Source organism: Ochotona princeps, chromosome 3, assembly GCF_030435755.1.
Source record: "Ochotona princeps isolate mOchPri1 chromosome 3, mOchPri1.hap1, whole genome shotgun sequence".
NCBI lineage: Eukaryota > Metazoa > Chordata > Mammalia > Lagomorpha > Ochotonidae > Ochotona > Ochotona princeps.
Genome location: NC_080834.1, coordinates 79,069,488 through 79,087,571, shown reverse-complemented (window position 1 = coordinate 79,087,571; position 18,084 = coordinate 79,069,488). Strand labels below are relative to the sequence as shown.

At 42.5% G+C, this 18,084-nt stretch overlaps 1 protein-coding gene across 3 annotated transcripts in view; it reads right to left on the bottom strand.

Moving 5' to 3' along the window:
- Positions 1–18,084, bottom strand: part of SIDT1 (SID1 transmembrane family member 1) — a 97,959-nt gene that overhangs the window by 21,313 nt on the left and 58,562 nt on the right. For all 3 annotated transcript variants that reach the window (XM_058661902.1, XM_058661901.1, XM_004577896.2), the window contains exons 10-14: positions 15,136–15,179; positions 7,739–7,810; positions 6,180–6,325; positions 5,417–5,490; positions 2,122–2,188 (exon numbers count right to left, since the gene is read on the bottom strand). In XM_058661902.1, the coding sequence (XP_058517885.1) occupies positions 2,122–2,188; positions 5,417–5,490; positions 6,180–6,325; positions 7,739–7,810; positions 15,136–15,179 (403 nt within the window). The remainder of the gene's footprint in view (positions 1–2,121; positions 2,189–5,416; positions 5,491–6,179; positions 6,326–7,738; positions 7,811–15,135; positions 15,180–18,084) is intronic.

Here is an 18,084-nt window from a genome sequence, read left to right as displayed (position 1 = left end):
TGATACTGGGGTTTGTAAAAAGTACCCTGGATGATTTTAATTCATACCCAAGTTTGACAGCCACTAAATCAAAAATCCCTTCCATCTATGCTCTTCTAAAGCGGTTTTCTCATGTATAACAAATTCCAGAGAAGGCTGTGTAAGTGACTGGTATCCTAGGCTTCTGTGAAGGAGCATGGGAGATTTTTAAGCTATTTTAATATTATTTTTGCTTAGTAAAATTTTTGGATTTATTTTGTACTTATTGTATTATTCTGTTATTTTCATTAATTCTACTTTAATTTTTTTCCGATATTTTATTCATTACATTGCATTATGTGACACAGTGTTATAGGCACTGGGATTCCCCCCACCCCTCCCCAAAACCTCCCCCCATGGTGGATTCCTTCACCTTGCTGCATTACTACAGTTCAAATTCAGTTGAGATTCTTTCATTGGAAGTATTTACCAAGCATAAAGTCCAGCATCTTATTGTCCTGGTAAGTTCAACAGTTTCTTGGGGAGAACACCTCTGGTCTGAAGGTAGAGCCGGCAGAGTATCATCCCGTTCAATTAAAAGCCCCAGTATAACATCAGCAACAATTTACAACATATGGTATTCACTGACATGGTATTGATTAACCAATACACTAAAAGGAAAATGCAAGTTCTTTACCACATCCTGTGACTTCTTCATAGACATTTCAATTTTGGTTTATATACAACCGGGTTCTATACACCTTAAACTGGCTATAGATTACTATTCAGCTGTCTCGTGTCTATTTTCATTTTAGTATTTAGCTGTTTATAGTGTTGAAGCATGCTGAATCTGGCTGTTTTTTGGGTGGTCTGCACTGGCTTATAACTCTAACAAAACATGTGTCAACAGTTTACGTGCAGAACATTTTTAGGAGGGGTGTGCAGAGAAATCCTCAATACCCCAGTGAGGAGTAACTAATCTTTGTGTACCACCTGGTGAGGTATGAGTGAATGCACGCTGACCATTTTCTGTCTGATTCTAAGCTTTCCTTGTTGTTCTCTATCTAATCTAGGTTTGTTTGTTTGCTTGTTTTGAGGGGTTTCTGGAGCGATCCTGATGGTCATTGTGAAAGAGGGTGGGGACCCAGGGCCGGAACCAGGCAAGGACCAGAGAAAGTTCCCCTCCCTACACCTGAAGGAAATTTACTGTTCTTCTGTTTCTGTGGACCGCTTAGGGCTCCTGGTTGTTGTTTCAATGATGCTGTTTCCTGCACGGCAGAGTTTGGACTTCTTCCATCCCCTGTGGAAGCTCCAGATAGGGGTGGGTGACCTCAGAGTTCTCAGCCTCCTAAGGCACTCCAATTCCCCATGGTCTCCTTGGCAGTTGGGATGTAGTCCTTGTTGCTCGTACTGATAGTCCTTGGTGAGGATCTGGGAGTCTTCGAGGTTGGGATACAAGCCTCCTCCTGTCCCCCTGCTCCACTCAAGGGTCCCCCCATGCTCTGTGCATATGAGCTCCTGTTAAGAGGTTGTTAGGATCGCTCCTGATTCACCCCATATACCTTTGTAGTTTTACTATTGTCTAATGCTGATTCGAGTCTGTTGTCTATGAGTTACCAGATATGATCCTGATAGGTTATATTTCACGTCTTCTTCACACTTTTTAGGGAGATGGAAGATTTCTCTGCACTCCCTCCCCATTACGGAATAACATAGGGTATTAAGAGTGTTTTAGGTTTTACAGTTCTTTGATGAATTCTACTTTAATTTTACAAGTTATGTGTCTTTCATGTGAAGACCCAGGCTAAATTAGGCATCAGGTTTCTTGGTTTGGAGCTGGAGTTGTATTTACTCTAATCCTTATTCTAATGAGAAAGCTTAGATTGGTAAATACCAGATGCAGTTGATACCATGATGAATGAGCTCAAGGCAATAATTTCAGACTGGGAGACAGAATCATTTAAGAAGTCTCAATTCCATCTCTGATATAGCAATGGAATACTGGACTAAAAGGTGAGTTATAGAACAGGCAATGGAGACGTCCAACTGGAACTCAAATGGGAAACTAATTCCTGGACCCAATTATTGCTTGTTCTGTAAGCCATAGTGTAGAGTCCATGTTGAATACAAAAACTGGTGTTCTGGATTGGGGGCAGCACTTACTGTCTGGTAGGTGATGACCAGCTGGATCACAGGCAGGGCATAAAACACAGCGATGGTGATGATGTTCCTACGCAGGCAGAAGGAATGGTAACTGATTATTTTCAAGTTAGCAATAGAATCTCTGCTCTTTTAAAAAATGTTCATATCTCATAGTTAACTCTTGAAAAAGTAATTAGCAGCTGACTGTGTATATCCTGTCTCTTCAGTCTTTCTTTCCCTGGCTTGTCTCTGGATGTTTACTACACACTATCTTTTTATATAAAAATATCTATTTACATAATTGAAAGAGTTTCTTAGAAGAAGACACACACAGGGCCCGGCAGCATGGCCTACCAGCTAAAGTCCTCACCTTGAACACCCCGGGATCCCACATGGGCGCTGGTTCTAATCCCGGCAGCTCCACTTCCCATCCAGCTCCCTGCTTGTGGCCTGGGAAAGCAGTCAAGGACGGACCAAAGCTTTGGGACCATGCACCCACGTGGAGGACCCAGAAGAGGTTCCAGGTTCCTGACTTCGGATTGGCTCAGCACCGGCCCGTTGCGGCTCACTTGGGGAGTGAGTCATCGGATGGAAGATCTTCCTCTCTGTCTCTCCTCCTCTCTGTATATCTGACTTTGTAATAAAAATAAATAATAAATCTTTAAAAAAAAAAGAAGACACACACACTGAGAAGGGGAATGGGGAAGACAGAGAGAGATCGATCTTCCATCCACTGTGTCATCATTCAAATAGCTGCACTGAATCTGAGCACCAGAACAGAGTGTGAGTCGAGCCAGGTTCAGTTGCGACAAAAACCAGGACACAATACAGAATGCCAAGGTGAGGTTACCTGTACCGGATGTGACCACAGCGTCCAATGGGGGTGCTCCCTTGCTGGACAGCTACTCCCACTGGAGAGCGTCAGCTGGGATGGGGGCAGACCAGACTAAGCAGGGCTATAATACCTGTGCGCCTCATGTGGACTAGATCAGGGAAAAGCCAGGCTGGGCTGATTATTCCTACTGGTGCAAGCATAAATTAGAGTGGGTGAGGGTTGTTTGGACTTAGCCGCAGCATCAGCTAGCAGAAGCTGGCAACTGGGGGCTAATTCTCTCAAGTCAAACCACAGAACCACCTGGAGAGTGCATAATCCAGGAGTGGGAGAGGCCTGGGAGGGAAATAGTGGGCTCCTCCCTCTTGGGTTACCACTCCCACAGGAGGCTGGGGTGGTTAGACAGAGAGGCACTTAACAACATCTGTGAGGGCTGGATAGTTGAGCTGGTTAGATGGAACTAAGCTTTAATACCCATTGACATGTATGAGAGCTGAATTGCATGTGGGACAGACTGGTCTACTGCTACACATACTGGTAAACCAGGGTAGAGGGCAGGCCTGGAGGGGATTATTGTGGGTCGCTCCAACTAGGCTGCAGCTCCCACTGGTTGATGTGAGGGCAGAGTATGTGCTGGGCAGAACCAGGCTGGACTGCAACACCCATTGGTTCCAGTGGAAGTCGGGCTGAAAAAAGAACCAACCCAGCAATTGCAACCACCAGCTGATCAGGGCAATGGACTGTTGCGGGTCCTGTACTTGCTAGTACATACAAGAATCTGGTCTGGGAACACCTCAGACAAAGTTTCTTTGGGGATCTCCCCAATCGAACTGCCGGACTCAGAACCCTAACCATGAAAAGACAGAAGAGAGAACAAGTCAATCAACTACCTCCGCTATATGTTGGTAGTGAAAAACTGGGCAAACAGAGACTCTATGATGGACTATATCAATCAGTGGATTCTTCAACAACCTTATCATGCTTGGAGTGGCAAGAATGGCAGCAATTCATAACTGGTGAACTATCAAACTACTTGAACAAGAAGCTCGGAGTATGCCCCACATCAAGGACCTGGGCAGGGTGGGATACTGGGTGGGGCTTCTCCCTTGATATCCCCCTTTACCTCAGATACATACAGGGAACAATATGGAAATAATAGTCTTACCCACTTTCCTGTAGCCCTTTTACCTTTTTACCCTAATTAGCTATGTAAAGATTATCAAAAATATAATAAAAAATGGAAAAAGTTAAAAAAAAAAAAAAAAAAACAGTTGCACTGGACAGGGCCAGGGTGCGGCGGCCAAGAAGTCAGGAGTCTGAAGCTTCTCCTGAATCTCCTACAAGGGTAATACATCTTCTTTCCCAGATGTATTTTTTTTTAAAGATTTATTATTTATTTTATTACAGTCAGAGATACAGAGAGGAGAAGAGACAGAGAGGAAGATCTTCCATCAGATGATTCACTCCCCAAGTGAGCTGCAACAGCCAGGTGCGCGCTGATCCAAAGCCAGGAACCTGGAACCTCCTACGGTTCTCCCACGCGGGTGCAGGGTCCCAGTGCTCTGGGCCATCCTCGACTGCTTTCCCAGGTCAGGTGCAGGCAGCTGGATGGGAAGTGGAGCTGCCGGGATTAGAACCGGCACCCATCTGGGATCCCGGGGTGTTCAAGGCGAGGACTTTAGCTGCTAGGCCACGCCGCCAGGCCCTCCCAGATGTATTAATAGGAAGCTGGATCAAAAGTGGAACAGCTAGGTCTCAAACCAGCATGCATATGGGATGCTGGCATCACAAGTGGTGGCCTTATCCACTACCCCCATGGTGCTGGCCCCATGCACACTATCTTGACTTAGGGGACTTAAGGAAGTAAAGAAAAACTCCCCTTGGCTACTATCAGTTCAGTTGTAGCGGAGAACACTAAAAATACTAACTGAAACAGTGCATTTAAAGGTTAATGATGGACATTCAAGAAATACTAGTTTTCTCATGTTCTTTTGGTATAACCACTTGTGAAAATAGTGTCCAAACTGCTTTGGGCCTAGCCAGGTGTTTAATTAGGGCCCACCTCTTCTGGATGTTGTTAGATTAAAAGTGATCCTACTGTAAGTAACAGGTGATGGAGCACAAGAAGGGGATCCAGATATTGCTTCATTCCAAAGTGATGCCCTGAGGAATCTATGTGAAGCCATCATCCCTAGTTTCCCTTTAATATTTATTTCCAAGTGAAAGGGCATTCTTTGCAAGAACAGAATAGGAGGCGTTATCACCAGAGGGGGCTTATAAGGTGGAGGGAGGGATCCTGGCCCAGCAGCTTGGCCTCTTGACTGGGTGGGAGGCTGTGTCCACATGTATAAGCCTCAGAGGTCTGTTGGGCACTGCTTGGTGGTACATTCCTGTGCCTGGGCCTCACCAAGAAAACCTTGTGAGCCAGGCAGTTGTGACTTCATTTGCTCCAGGAAACCATGGTCCTGCTGGGCATCTACTTACCAAAAATAAATCTTGTATTTTTTGCTGACAATTCTCCTGTCCTTCCTGGATAAATCTGACAGGTACAGGAACATCTGAGGGTATCAAACAAAAAGAGAATGCAAAACCATACTGGATTTTACTTGCATCAGTTATAATGGAGAGCTTTATACATTTCAACTTCAGTCTGCCTAAGGAAGTAAATGACTGGGTGGTACTTTTCTTTTTGTTTTTCCTAGGACACCTTAATACAAATCCCGGTATTTTCCCTGGATGTTGAGGAAACCCACTGGGAGTCTTGAGTGCTTCTTTTATCTCAAGGACTGGTTCTCAGCTTTCAGAGCTGCCTACTGCGTGGTTCATGAATCACATGGGGTTGAAATTGTTCAGTTCACCTTCCTACCTTTTATTAGGCACTCCACAATACAATAAATGTGTGCCCCACTCACATGAGCTTTCCTCCTGTGGAAAGAAAGCTTTCCAGGACCCCCTTCAAGTGAAGCTCTTCTGGTTGGCTCCCTTCATCCTTTCTTGGCCACTGTCAGCCACTACAGACCTTGAGAATGATTGATTGCTCTATTCTCCATAATAGTCCCACTTAAATGTTAATTATCGAGTCAGGTCATATCTAAACCCACTGAGAAGTTTAACTTGCTCTGGATTGAAGGAAGGAAGAAAGGGAGAAAAGAATAAAGGGAGGTGGGGAGGAATAGATAAACGATGAGGACACTGCTGAAGTTTATTCTGCCAAACTTCCCAAAAGTATAGCCAGACAGAAAGGTACCTTGGTCCGGATGATGTTTTTATCACTCTCAATGTCTGGCATAGTGTCGAAGTCACTCTCATCCACAGAGCTGTCTGTGTCTGAGTGGCACGGGTGCCCACCATCAGAGGAGGATGCCTGCCTCCCTGGGCTGGAGATTGATTCATCTGCAACACAGGAAACTCAGCTGCCTTTCAAAGCTAAGAAGGGCCTATGGCACTCTTCCTTGCAAAAATCTGCACAGTGCTAAAACATCTGGAAAATACTATGCTGGTCATAAGTAACCCCATGCCACAAGACATGTCTTTTCTCTCTATTCCTTCTTAAGGGACATTTCTTTTCTTTTTTCTTCTATTTTTATATTTTAAAACTTGTCGATCTGCAGGGCTAAATACATACTGGAACATAATGACATCTGCTCTGTTAACTATTTGGATGCAAAAATAACATTGTGCCTATGTTTCATATTTTAAAATATGAACATCAGTAAAACAAAAACACATGCAAGGAGTGATGTGTAGCATCTAATGCATTTATGGGGACACATGGAGCCAGCAGCTCTAGGTTTGTCACATATGAAGTATTTGTACACAGATCCACCCCCCCAACCAGAGTTATGATTATGTAATGAAAACAGCATTCTCGGGAGAAGAATCCTTCTGCTCCCTTCAATGTTTCCTAGAGCAGATGGGAATCTGTGCAGCCCGACAAGCACATGAGCAAGCCTACCTTCCACTTTATTTCTTCCGTTCAGTTGGCTTAAAAAAATCCTGTTCTTACAGAACTAAAAATAAGTAGCCTGCACTGAGCCCAGAAGCTTCTCAAAGTTACAGAAGCAGAGGGCAGGAATACAGGCATCCCAGTCCTTCTAGATTGTTGTTGTCAGGAGCACTAGTCATGGGCCCACAGGTGCCATGGAAGGGGCAGGCAGCTCAATGTATTCCTACGCTAACAAGACAGGGACTAGAGGCTAAATGCCTTTCAGGTCCCCTTAATGAACACTGGACTTTGCCATGTAAATGCCTGGGTTGCAGTGTTCAGGTTTCCTCATGAAGTTTGCCAAAATCGAGGGTTGGCGGGTTGCTGCTATGTTCACCTGCAGCACTGTCTTGGGTGGCAGTGTGCAGGTTCAGTTATGAAGTTAGCCAAAATGGAGGAATGCTGGACTACTGCCATGTTCACCTGTAGCACAGTCTTCTTATCATATCACCCTTACTCCATTGAACCTGAGAATGAAACAACTGGCCAATGATGTCAGGCTCTTTCTGATATATCTTCCATGCCCTAAACTCAGAATGGGTATGAAAAAATTCCCAAGGGGTGCCTTGGTAGTTGATGGCAATCTATTGTAGGGAATTCTGCTCAAGTGTGGCTGGTAGATTCAGGCAGCAGAACATAAGAACTGGACAAAGGTAGAGCTAGAACGTACCTTCTAGACTATTTGGCCAGCTTATTTTATAAATAAAACACAAGCTTATAGGATGACTTCCTTGCCTATGCTCACAGTTACTACTGGCTGGAGACATCTTGTTTCGATAATTACGAAACATTTACAGAACTGAACTCATTGTAGAAAATACCTATTGCCCCATAATTGCTCCCTTCAGGTGTGTTGGCAGTAATTGGATGTGACACTGCCATATTTCCAGAGCCTGTTAAAAAAAAAAAGATGTAAATGTTTTATGTTCAGCTACTAAAACAACACAACTTTAAGTAGCTCAATCATCAGACCACAGTATTCCAAATTTGGTTTTCTTTTTAATATAGGAGCCATCAAGCTATGGGCCCTAGGGGAAAAGAAAAATGGTCCAAGTACATAGGTTTCTGCCACATGCGAGAACTGGATGAAGCCCCTGGCTCACAGCTTGTTCAGCCCCGGCTGTGGAGGTCATTTGGGGAGTGATCCGGAGGATGGAAGATTCTCATTCTCTCCCTGCCACACCCCCACATCTCTTTATTGCTAAACCTTTCAAATATTTTTTTTAAGAAAGAGGAATAATATTTCATGACTGGTAAAAGTGATATAAAATTCAAACTTCAGCATTCATATTCAAAATTCCATTTTGACATAGGCACACTCATTTGGATGCATAAATAGCTGCTTTTGCACAACAATGGCACATTTGAGTAGCTACAACAGAGACAAACCAGTCCAGAAAACCTCATTCTTTAATTTTGCCTCTATTTGGAGGGTGGGAGTAGGGAATAAAAAACTGATCACTGTCTGGCAGTATTGCAGAATCCTAAGGATAAACAAGTCTAGGTCTGGAATCACTAGGAATAGAAACATTAGAAATAAACTTCTATACTTAGATCACTGTACTTTCAAGGATTATTTGTCGTAGCACTTAGCAGTCCCTTCATTATAGGCAGAAAACTGAAATAGGAAAAATGTTGGTGTATTCATTGGAGCAATAAGTGATGATCACGTGAACTAACGATGTAGAGGAGGAGGAGCTATATGAAGGATCATTTAGGAGGTAGAATAGGTGTATCGGTTTACTTTCTTTTTTTTTTTTTAAGATTTATTCATTTTCATTACAGTCAGATATACAGAGAGGAGGAGAGACAGAGAGGAAGATCTTCTGTCCGATGATTCACTCCCCAAGTGAGCTGCAACAGGCCGATGTGCGCTGATCCGAAGCTGGGAACCAGGAACCTCCTCCAGGTCTCCCACACGGGTGCAGGGTCCCAAGGCTTTGGGCCGTCCTCGATTTCTTTCCCAGGCCACAAGCAGGGAGCTGGATGGGAAGTGGAGCTGCCGGGATTAGAACCGGCGCCCATATGGGATGCCGGGGCGTTCAAGGCGAGGACTTTAGCCGCTAGGCCACGCGGCCGGGCCCGGTGTATCGGTTTTCAATTTGTTGTGGAAATGGAAGAAAAATAGACACCACGAGACTGCTCCTCCAACATGTCCAGTCAAATACTATCAGTAACAGGCAGAGTGAACCCACTGCTGTAAGAACCTGCTGAAATAAGCCAATCCCCAAAGGACAAATATCATATATTCCTATCTAACATAAGGCAACATTCTTGCAAAATACAAACAGATATATAAAAGTAAACATGCAAATACATATATCAACAATAGGAACTATATAATAAAGACCAGTACATCAAGAAGTGAAGATGTTTCAGTATGCATCTCTACTGAACAAAGGTTGAATATCTAATGAAACTATAAAATATATCTTGACAATAGGATGCTGGACTTTCTATCACTGTTTATACCTATAATGTTTGGATACACTTAAATAGCAGACTGATGGCCTTGTGACTGCTACTGAAGGACTATAATATTGCAATAATATAGGAGAAACCATTGGAGGGAGGGAATGGAGAGTGGAAATCCATGAGTCTATGTATTATGAAAAATGAAAATTTTTTAACAAATGAGTTTATTAAAGTAGAGAGGCAAATGAGTCTCAAACTCTATCTCTTTTGGAATTTATGCTTAAGCTTTATGGTAATTTTATCTAAAGCTATACAACACTGGTCCCAGTGTTGTAGTCTACATTTCCCTTGGTTGCTTTTTCATTTTTTTCTTTTTTTTTTACTTTAAGCTTGGGCTTCCTATCTTATGTCCTTATTTAAAATGGTTTAGATGATTAAAGGAAAAATAAGGGATGCTGGGGGTGGTATATAGATTGTGATTACTATAAGATATTAGGAATAGAGGATACTTGGTCGTGGTATATGGGAACTAGTTTTAACTCTGCACGTTTTGTTTGTAACTCTAAAGAAATTCTGAAATAAAAAGCCAAAATGGAATTTAATTATTAAATATACAAATAGTAAGTGAAGAATGACACTAAAATCAGAAACCCTGGATTTTTGGTACTTTTGTGTTTCTGAGAAGTTGTCTGGCCTAGAAAATAGGAGTGTGCACAGGAAAATGTGCTTAAGCTCAGCTGTGGCAAAAGGTCAAAATGGTTCATGGGAGCCAAGGATTTATGTGTGCACAATCCAAAGAAAAATGAAAACCAAAATCAAAACCAGAGAACAAACAAAACAATCACTGTTTTGTTAGCTGACAACTTTATTACAACCAAAAAGTCAGCATGTGGATCCATTCCAATCTTGATGAGTCACTGACTTCTGTACTCTGCTCTGCACTACATCTTGTTTGGATGTAGTTTATGGCCCTGCACACTTTCAGGCAATTTCAATTCTGTGGGATCTGTGATGAACATGAGCATCAGGATATTCATGTGCAACACAACTGCCAGCACTTGCAAATGTTCTCCTTCTGTGGACTTTTACACATACAATGTAAATATGAGACTGGCTGACATTGGATAACAGCATTGTGTTCATTTTGTATACATGTGATGTCTTTTAAGACTGCAGAAACAAAGCAGGTTCTTCCTAATTTCAATTATTATTACGATCTCAGAAGGGAAACCACATTGATATGTAACTACAGAATATTCCCAAAGCAGCCTTAAACATACAGTATCAGTTTATAGGCCAGATCAAGACACTGTGGCTGGAAACAGCAAGATGCATGAGCTCACAAATGATTTCATCTTATGGGGAATATTGTTTGAGCGTATTTTTCTGTGAGCATGAGCCCCTTGCCATCTGCCTACTTCAGTACCAGAACAGGATATGCTAGTACACTTGGTTCTTATATGGAGTGCCCTTTGTGAGGAAAAAAAATCATTCCAGGGCCCAGCATGGTAGCCTAGCAGCTAAAGTCCCCACCTTAAATGCACCGGGATCCCATATGGGTGCTGGTTCTAATCCTGGTGGCCCCACTTCCCATTCAGTTCCCTGCTTTTGGCCTGGGAGAGCAGCCAAGGGTGACCCAAAGCTTTGGGACCCTGCACCCATGTGGGAGATCTGGAAGAGGCTCCTGCCCCCTTACTTTGGCTTGGCGCAGCACCGGCCGTTGCAGCCACTTGGGAAATGAATCAGTGGACAGAAGATCTTTCTCTGTCTCCCCCTTCCGTATATCTGACTTTGCAATAAAATAAATAAATCTTTAAAATAAATAAATAAATAAATCTTTTTTAAAAATTCATTCCAGGTGTGGCTCTTTGGGAGACTTCCTATTTATAGCTGCCTTGATTCCTTCTGAAGACTCATGAGGTTGGGAGCTGAAGAGCAAGTCACAAACGATGCGAATGACTGATATCCACTTTCCAACCTATTTTGTTTCAAAAGGTTAAGGAGAAAGTAAAGACAACTACTAAACATCATGGAGGGATGAAAAGTTAAATCCTTCTAGGAGAAGAAAGTTATAACAGCAAAAGAAATTTGGTAATAGAAGAGTGAGCCAGGATTGGATTTGAGACTCAGTGTTACAGGCCTAAGGATACCTCATGCTCCCTGCATCTGCATACCCAACCCAACCACTCCTTTCATAGATGTTAAAAATATCTGTGGTGAAAACTACAAATAAAAATCACTAACTCCAGTGAGATTGGCCTACATTCAGAAATCTATTAACAACATCTACTGGAGTAGATGTGGGGAAAAAGATTCCCTTCTGACTGATGGTGGGAATGTAGGCTAGTGCATCCGCTATGGAAGTCAGTGTGGAGAGTGCTCAGACAACTGAAAATTGATCTACTGCATGATCCAGCTATTCCACTCCTAGGAATATATCCACAGGAAGTGACACCTGCATAATAGAAAGTGACATGCAAGCTTCTATTTATAGCAACACAATCTATAATAGTGAAGACATGGTAACAACCCAGATCCCCATCAAAAGAGGAAGGAATAAAGATGCTGTGGTACATCTACTCTATGAAATACTACTCAGCAATGAAAAATAATGAAATTCTTCCATTTGCACCAAAAAGGGTCCCAACTGGGGATCACTGTACTCAATGAAATAAGTCAATCTCAAAAGGACACATATCATGTTTTCTCTGATATTAGGCAACCTTCATGCAAAATACAAGATAAATAGATGTATGGGTAAATACACATATCTTCTCATAGATGAACTGAGTAATAGAGACTAGCATACTGAGATTGAATATACATTGTAGCATGTATCTCTACTCCTCAATAAAAGGAAGATTCCCAATGAAACTATTAAATATAGGCCGACAAGAAGATACTAGAATTTCTACCATTGCCTGTACCTACAATGCCATGATACACTTAAATAGCAGAATGTTGGACTTGTAACTGTTGCTTGAGGACTGTATTATTATAATAACATGGGGGAGAACAGTGGTAGAGGGAGAATGGGGAGAGAGGAAGAGGAGGTAAAGAGGATAATCTCTATACCTATAAAACTGTATCATGGAAATAGTATAAATAATGATAAAAAAGAAACTCCCAGGAAACCTCACACACACTAAACTCTTCCCACATTCCACCCTGATTGTACATTTAACTAGGGAACTACCCCTTACCCATGAAGGGAACTACTGCACTAAGGAGTGGCCCTTTTATCTTCTTACCTTTGCTGCCTGGCCTTTCTCTCATCTTGCCCACATTGTCTCCTCACCAGCACTTGTCAATGCATTTCAACGGTTCTCCCATGCTGGTATGGCTCATTGGGGCATTGCCCACACTATCATATGACTGATTACTCGATCTCTCCTGCTCTCAGTAACGCACCTTGCTTTGAATTCTCACCTCTCCACAGGGTAGGTTTGTCTGATGCAGGTAAATCCACTTATCCCTTTGCGATGATGATTGTTTTTAGTAGTAAGTAAATGATCCACGGAAGGTCAATGAAAGACCAGGAGAAATTACTGGGAGATTCTGAAAAATACTTCCCTTGTGATGTTATCAGGTAGAGTGAGAGGGAGCACAGCCAGGGGAAATAAACCACAGCTACTGGGTTCAATCAATCAAGGAGCCCACCTTTCTGCCCAACCCTTGGAGATAGGGGTCTCTATTGCTCAAGTGTGCTGGAGACAGGAGTCCTGCTGCTACTTGTGGCCACATGAATCTTCATGAAATGTCTTTACTCTTTTGGTCACTCATTTGTTTTTGCTCATCCTCTGAAGGGTGGGTGTCTCTAGCTCTTGGCTAATTTTCACTGAATTTCTGATCTTGGACAATAATCTAGCTCTGACCACTTTGGCTTGAATGTTTAGGAGACCCTTTGGAATGTAAAATTTTTTTTAATTGTGATCACAACAATAAAATGACTTGACCCATACAACAAAAACTAACAGACCATTTTCAGAAGGTACTCAAAAAGATCTAACTAATTGGATTTAGGTATAAGTTCAGTTAGGTCTAAAATAACAACACACTTGGCAGCACTTAGGAGAAAATAATGAGAACTAGACAGAAGATGGATTCATGTAAAGATGCTATGAGTAAAGGGAAAGTAGCACTTAGTCTTTTAAAGCCACAAGCAGGTGGCTCCTTTACTGTCTTTATACTGGCAGTTGAATGCTTAGCAAAACAAAGAGCTTGGGGCCTGGCGCGATAGCCTAGAGGCTGGAGTCCTCATCTTGCACGCACCGGGATCCCATATGGGCACTGGTTCTGGTCCCTGTGAACCCACTTCCTGTCCAGCTCCCTGCTTGTGACCTGGTGTGGGGCTCAGGGGCAAAGAGGTCACTAAGTCAATAAGATGGCGACTAATAGTCCAGGTCACTGGTGGGCAAGATGGCAGCCAAGGACAGAGCCCTGGGTGTGAACCAGGGCAGGAGTCACGTAGCTGCAAGGAAACACTGATTGGCCAGGGCCATCTCGCTCACCTACCCCTGGCCTATGGGAGGTGGCTTCTGCAGTCATGTTCCTAGTAATTGGCTCCTAGTTTCTCCCCTCCTGGAATTCCCCAAATTCCTGGCCTGAGGCTATCCCTTGCCCTATATAAGAATCTGAATTTCCCCAATAAATCGGAACTGCTTAGACAGAACCCCATCTGTCTGTTTGTCTCTCGCAGGCAGGGAGGCTAGGTGGCAGGCAGCAGGCTCATCCCCTCTGGCAACGATGTACTAAAGGAATCTGTGGGGGAGACCCCAAAACCTGGGAGAGCAGTGAGGCTTTGGGACCCTGCACCTGTGTGGGAGACCCAGAATAGGCTCCAGACTCCTGGCTTTGGATTGACTCGGCTCCAGCTGTTGCAGCCACTTGGGGAGTGAATTGTTGAACAGAGGAGCTTCCTCTCTGTATATCTAACTATCCAATAAAAATAAAATAAATCTTAAAAAAAATAAACAAAACATCCGGGTAGCTAGAAAAATAGGCATGCTGACATCAAGTAAGAAAATATTGAAAAGATAGCTGGCTTTCCAGCAAGGAGGGAAATGTTCCTGCTGGGTGGGGGCAGAGGCTGAGTTTGCATCTTTTTAAGATTCTGTGGATTGATTCACTTAAATGTAGGCAATACAGCACTAACATCTGCCACTTACAAGTTAAAAAACCAAGTCCCACTTCATCATCCTTTGCTACATTGTTTTTGCCATACAATTCACGCTGATTAATGTAATTCAAAAAGTGAGGATATTTAATTTCTAAATTTTGATAAAATATGAGACAACTGAATTCATTTGTTCCAGCTTTCAGAGTGTAGGAAAGACCCTATTATAGTGTCAGATTTGGAACTACCCTGGATCCCCCAAAGCTGTTACATACTTCATTATACTTATTAGTCTCGGATGTTTCAGTAAAAAGTCCTTTATCTTAGTTTGGGAAAAGCAGACTCAGAGTTGGCACAAACTCTTAACTGCTGTTGGCAAATTAGCTTTGGGATAAGATAGACAAGATTAAACTTTTAAGAAAGATGAGGAGTTCACAAGCAGTCTGTGGAGTGTTATAACAGACAATCTAATGTTTCGAATGTGAGCTTCCTGTCTCAACAAATCATCAGTCATCATGTTAATTTTATTCTGCTTTCCATAGAAAAACTGCAAGTTAGGCCACTTTGTAGGCTAGGAACCAAGGGAGGGTTTGGAAATTGCAAAAGGCAAAGACAAAAGAAATGTCAAATTGGGAGGGCATCATTCTATTCAATGTCATTTTGAACTGAAATCAGGGAATGTCTTACCATCATTGGAACCAAAGCTTCCATCAGAGGCTTTTCTGTGAAACCTGCAAGTGAACACATACACATGCCACTAAGACAGTAGAAACTTCAGTATTTTACATGTGTTCCATGTAGACTTGGTTGCAGAGTTGTCTGGAAGGATCTCTCTAAAACTGGGTCTTTAGTGCCTGGCATGGTAGCCTAGTGGCCAAACTCCTCACCTTGCATGAACCAGGATCTCATGTAAGCACTAGCTCATGTCCCGGTGGTCCCGTTTCCCATCCGGCTCCTTGCTTGTGGCCTGGGAAAGCAGCTGAGGACGGCCCAAGGCCTTGGGACCCTGCACCCACGTGGGAGACCCAGAAGAAGCTCCTGGCTCCTGGCTTCAGATCAGCTCAGCTCCAGCCATTGTGGCCACTTGGGGAGAATCAGCAGATGGACAACCTTCCTCTCTGTCTCTCTTCCTCTCGGTATACCCGACTTTCCAATAAAAATACATAAATCTTTTTTAAAAATGGGTGTTTAGACATGAAGAAATTGGAACTCTAATATAATGCTGGTGAGACTGTAAAATGGTAGAGTCACTTGGGAAAATCATTTGACAGGTTGGAAGATAGTTTGACATTTTCTCAAAAAGTTAAACAGAAATACTCTATGACCAGCAATTCCATTCCTTGGCATGTACATCGATTAATTCTTCAATTTCCAGACACAATTCACCTACCATAAAATTCATCCTTTAAAGTCCACGTCAATGAGCTTAAGTATGTTTACAAAGTTGTACGATTTCTACCACTAATTCCAGCACATTTACATCATAAATTACAAACCTGTTTGAAGTTATGCCCCATTCCTCACTCCTGTGTTACAAAACTAAGCTTCCTATCTCTACCAATGTGCCAATTGTGGACATTTCATATAAATACCAATTTTTTGACTGGCTTCTCTCACTTGGCATAGTGTTTTCAAGTAAATCCATAATTGCACATATATCAATAAATCAGTGCTTTCTGGCTGTATGTATCCCTGCTATGTGTATATATCACATTGCATTTCTCTGCACATGATTGAAATGCTAGTTGTCTACATTTTGGCTAGCATGAATATTACTGTTCTGAATGTGTGTATACAAACTTTTGTGTGGGGCCCGGCAGCGTGGCCTGGCGGCTAAAGTCCTCGCCTTGAACGCCCCGGCATCCCATGTGGGCGCTGGTTCTAATCCCGGCAGCTCCACTTCCCATCCAGCTCCCTGCTTGTAGCCTAGGACAGCAGTCGAGGACGGCCCAAAGCCTTGGGACCCTGCACCCGTGTGAGAGACCCAGAGGAGGTTCAAGGTTCCCGGCTTCGGATCGGCGCGCACCGGCCCGTTGCGGCTCACTTGGGGAGTGAATCATCGGACAGAAGATCTTCCTCTCTGTCTCTCCTCTTCTCTGTATATCTGACTTTGTAATAAAATGTATAAATCTTAAAAAAAAAAAAAAAAACTTTTGTGTGAAGATGTTTCCAAGTCTTAGGTACATATAAGTGCAGAATTGCTGGAAATGCAGTAACTTGGTTTAACTTTATTTCCCCCAAGCTATTTTTCACAAGAGCTGCAAAGAACTACTTTACGTTCTCACCAACAGTGTATCAAGATTCTTTTCTCCATTTCCTTTCCAACTCTTCATTTTTCATGAACAAAAATTTGTTATAGCTATCCTAATAAATGAGACATCTACTTCTTAGCACTTGTGTATCTTCTTTGAAAAACTATCTGTTCAAATATTTTGTCCAATTTTAAATGAGGTTGTCTTTCATCAGAACTGCAAGAATTTGTCATATAGCTTGGAGATTATATTTTTACCAGACATATTGATTTACAAATATTTTTCTCCTTCTTTCTGAGTTATATTTTCACTGTCTTGATAGCCATAACCTCATCTGACGTCACAAGCATTTACATATATGTCTTCTTTTAAGAATTTTATAATTTGCTTATATTTAAGTTTTTCATTTTGATTTAATTTTTGTATGTGTGGTAAAGTAAGATTATAATGTCATTTTTCTTGAGTTAATGCCTAGTTATAGGATAATATGTTGAAAAGTATATTCTTCTCCATTGAATTATGCTGTTATTCCTGCCAAAAATTGATTGAGCATAAATAAATGTAATACTTTACTTCGGAATTTTCAATACTATTTCATGTATACACATGAATAATAAATATATATACTGACATGCCAATAGATCATACTCCATGACCAGCTGAGATCTTTTTTTTCTATTTCAGCAATTGCTATTCTTTTTTTTGGAAATTGCTTTATTTTTACAAGCCTTACATAGTTGATTAAGACTCACAAGGGCTACAGGAAAGTGGGTAAGACCATTGTTTCCACATTATTGCTTTTTTTTTCTGTATCTTGTGTAAAGGGGGAGATAAAGGGAGAAGCCCCACCCAGCCTCCCACCCAGCCCAGGTCCCTGACATGGGACATGCTCCAAGGGCACTGCTCAAGTGGTTTTGATAGTTAAACAGTTATGAATTGCTGCCAATCTCACCATTCCAAGCACAATGAAATCGCTGCAGAATCCACTGGTTGACATAGTCCACCTTGGAGTCTCTGACCAGATTTTCACTGCCAACACATGGCTGGGGTACATACAGATTTGTTCTGTCCTCTGTTGAGGTACCAGGTGTTCTCTGCAGGTTCCGATGCACTGCCATATCCTCTTGTGCACCTGGATATGCTGTCCACTGCTCTGTCTGAGCCTCTGAGAAGGCTCAACTTTGACACTTGTACTCCATGGTCAGACCATTGAACCGGCACTTCTCTTTATGGTTGGGGTTCTGAGTCTGGCAGTTCGATTGGGGAGATTCCCAGAGAAACTCTGAGGTGATCCCAGTCCAGATTCTTGTGTGTGCTTGCCAGTACAGTGTTCGGCACAGTCCATCGCCCCAATCAGCTGGTGGTTGCAATTGCTGGATTAGTT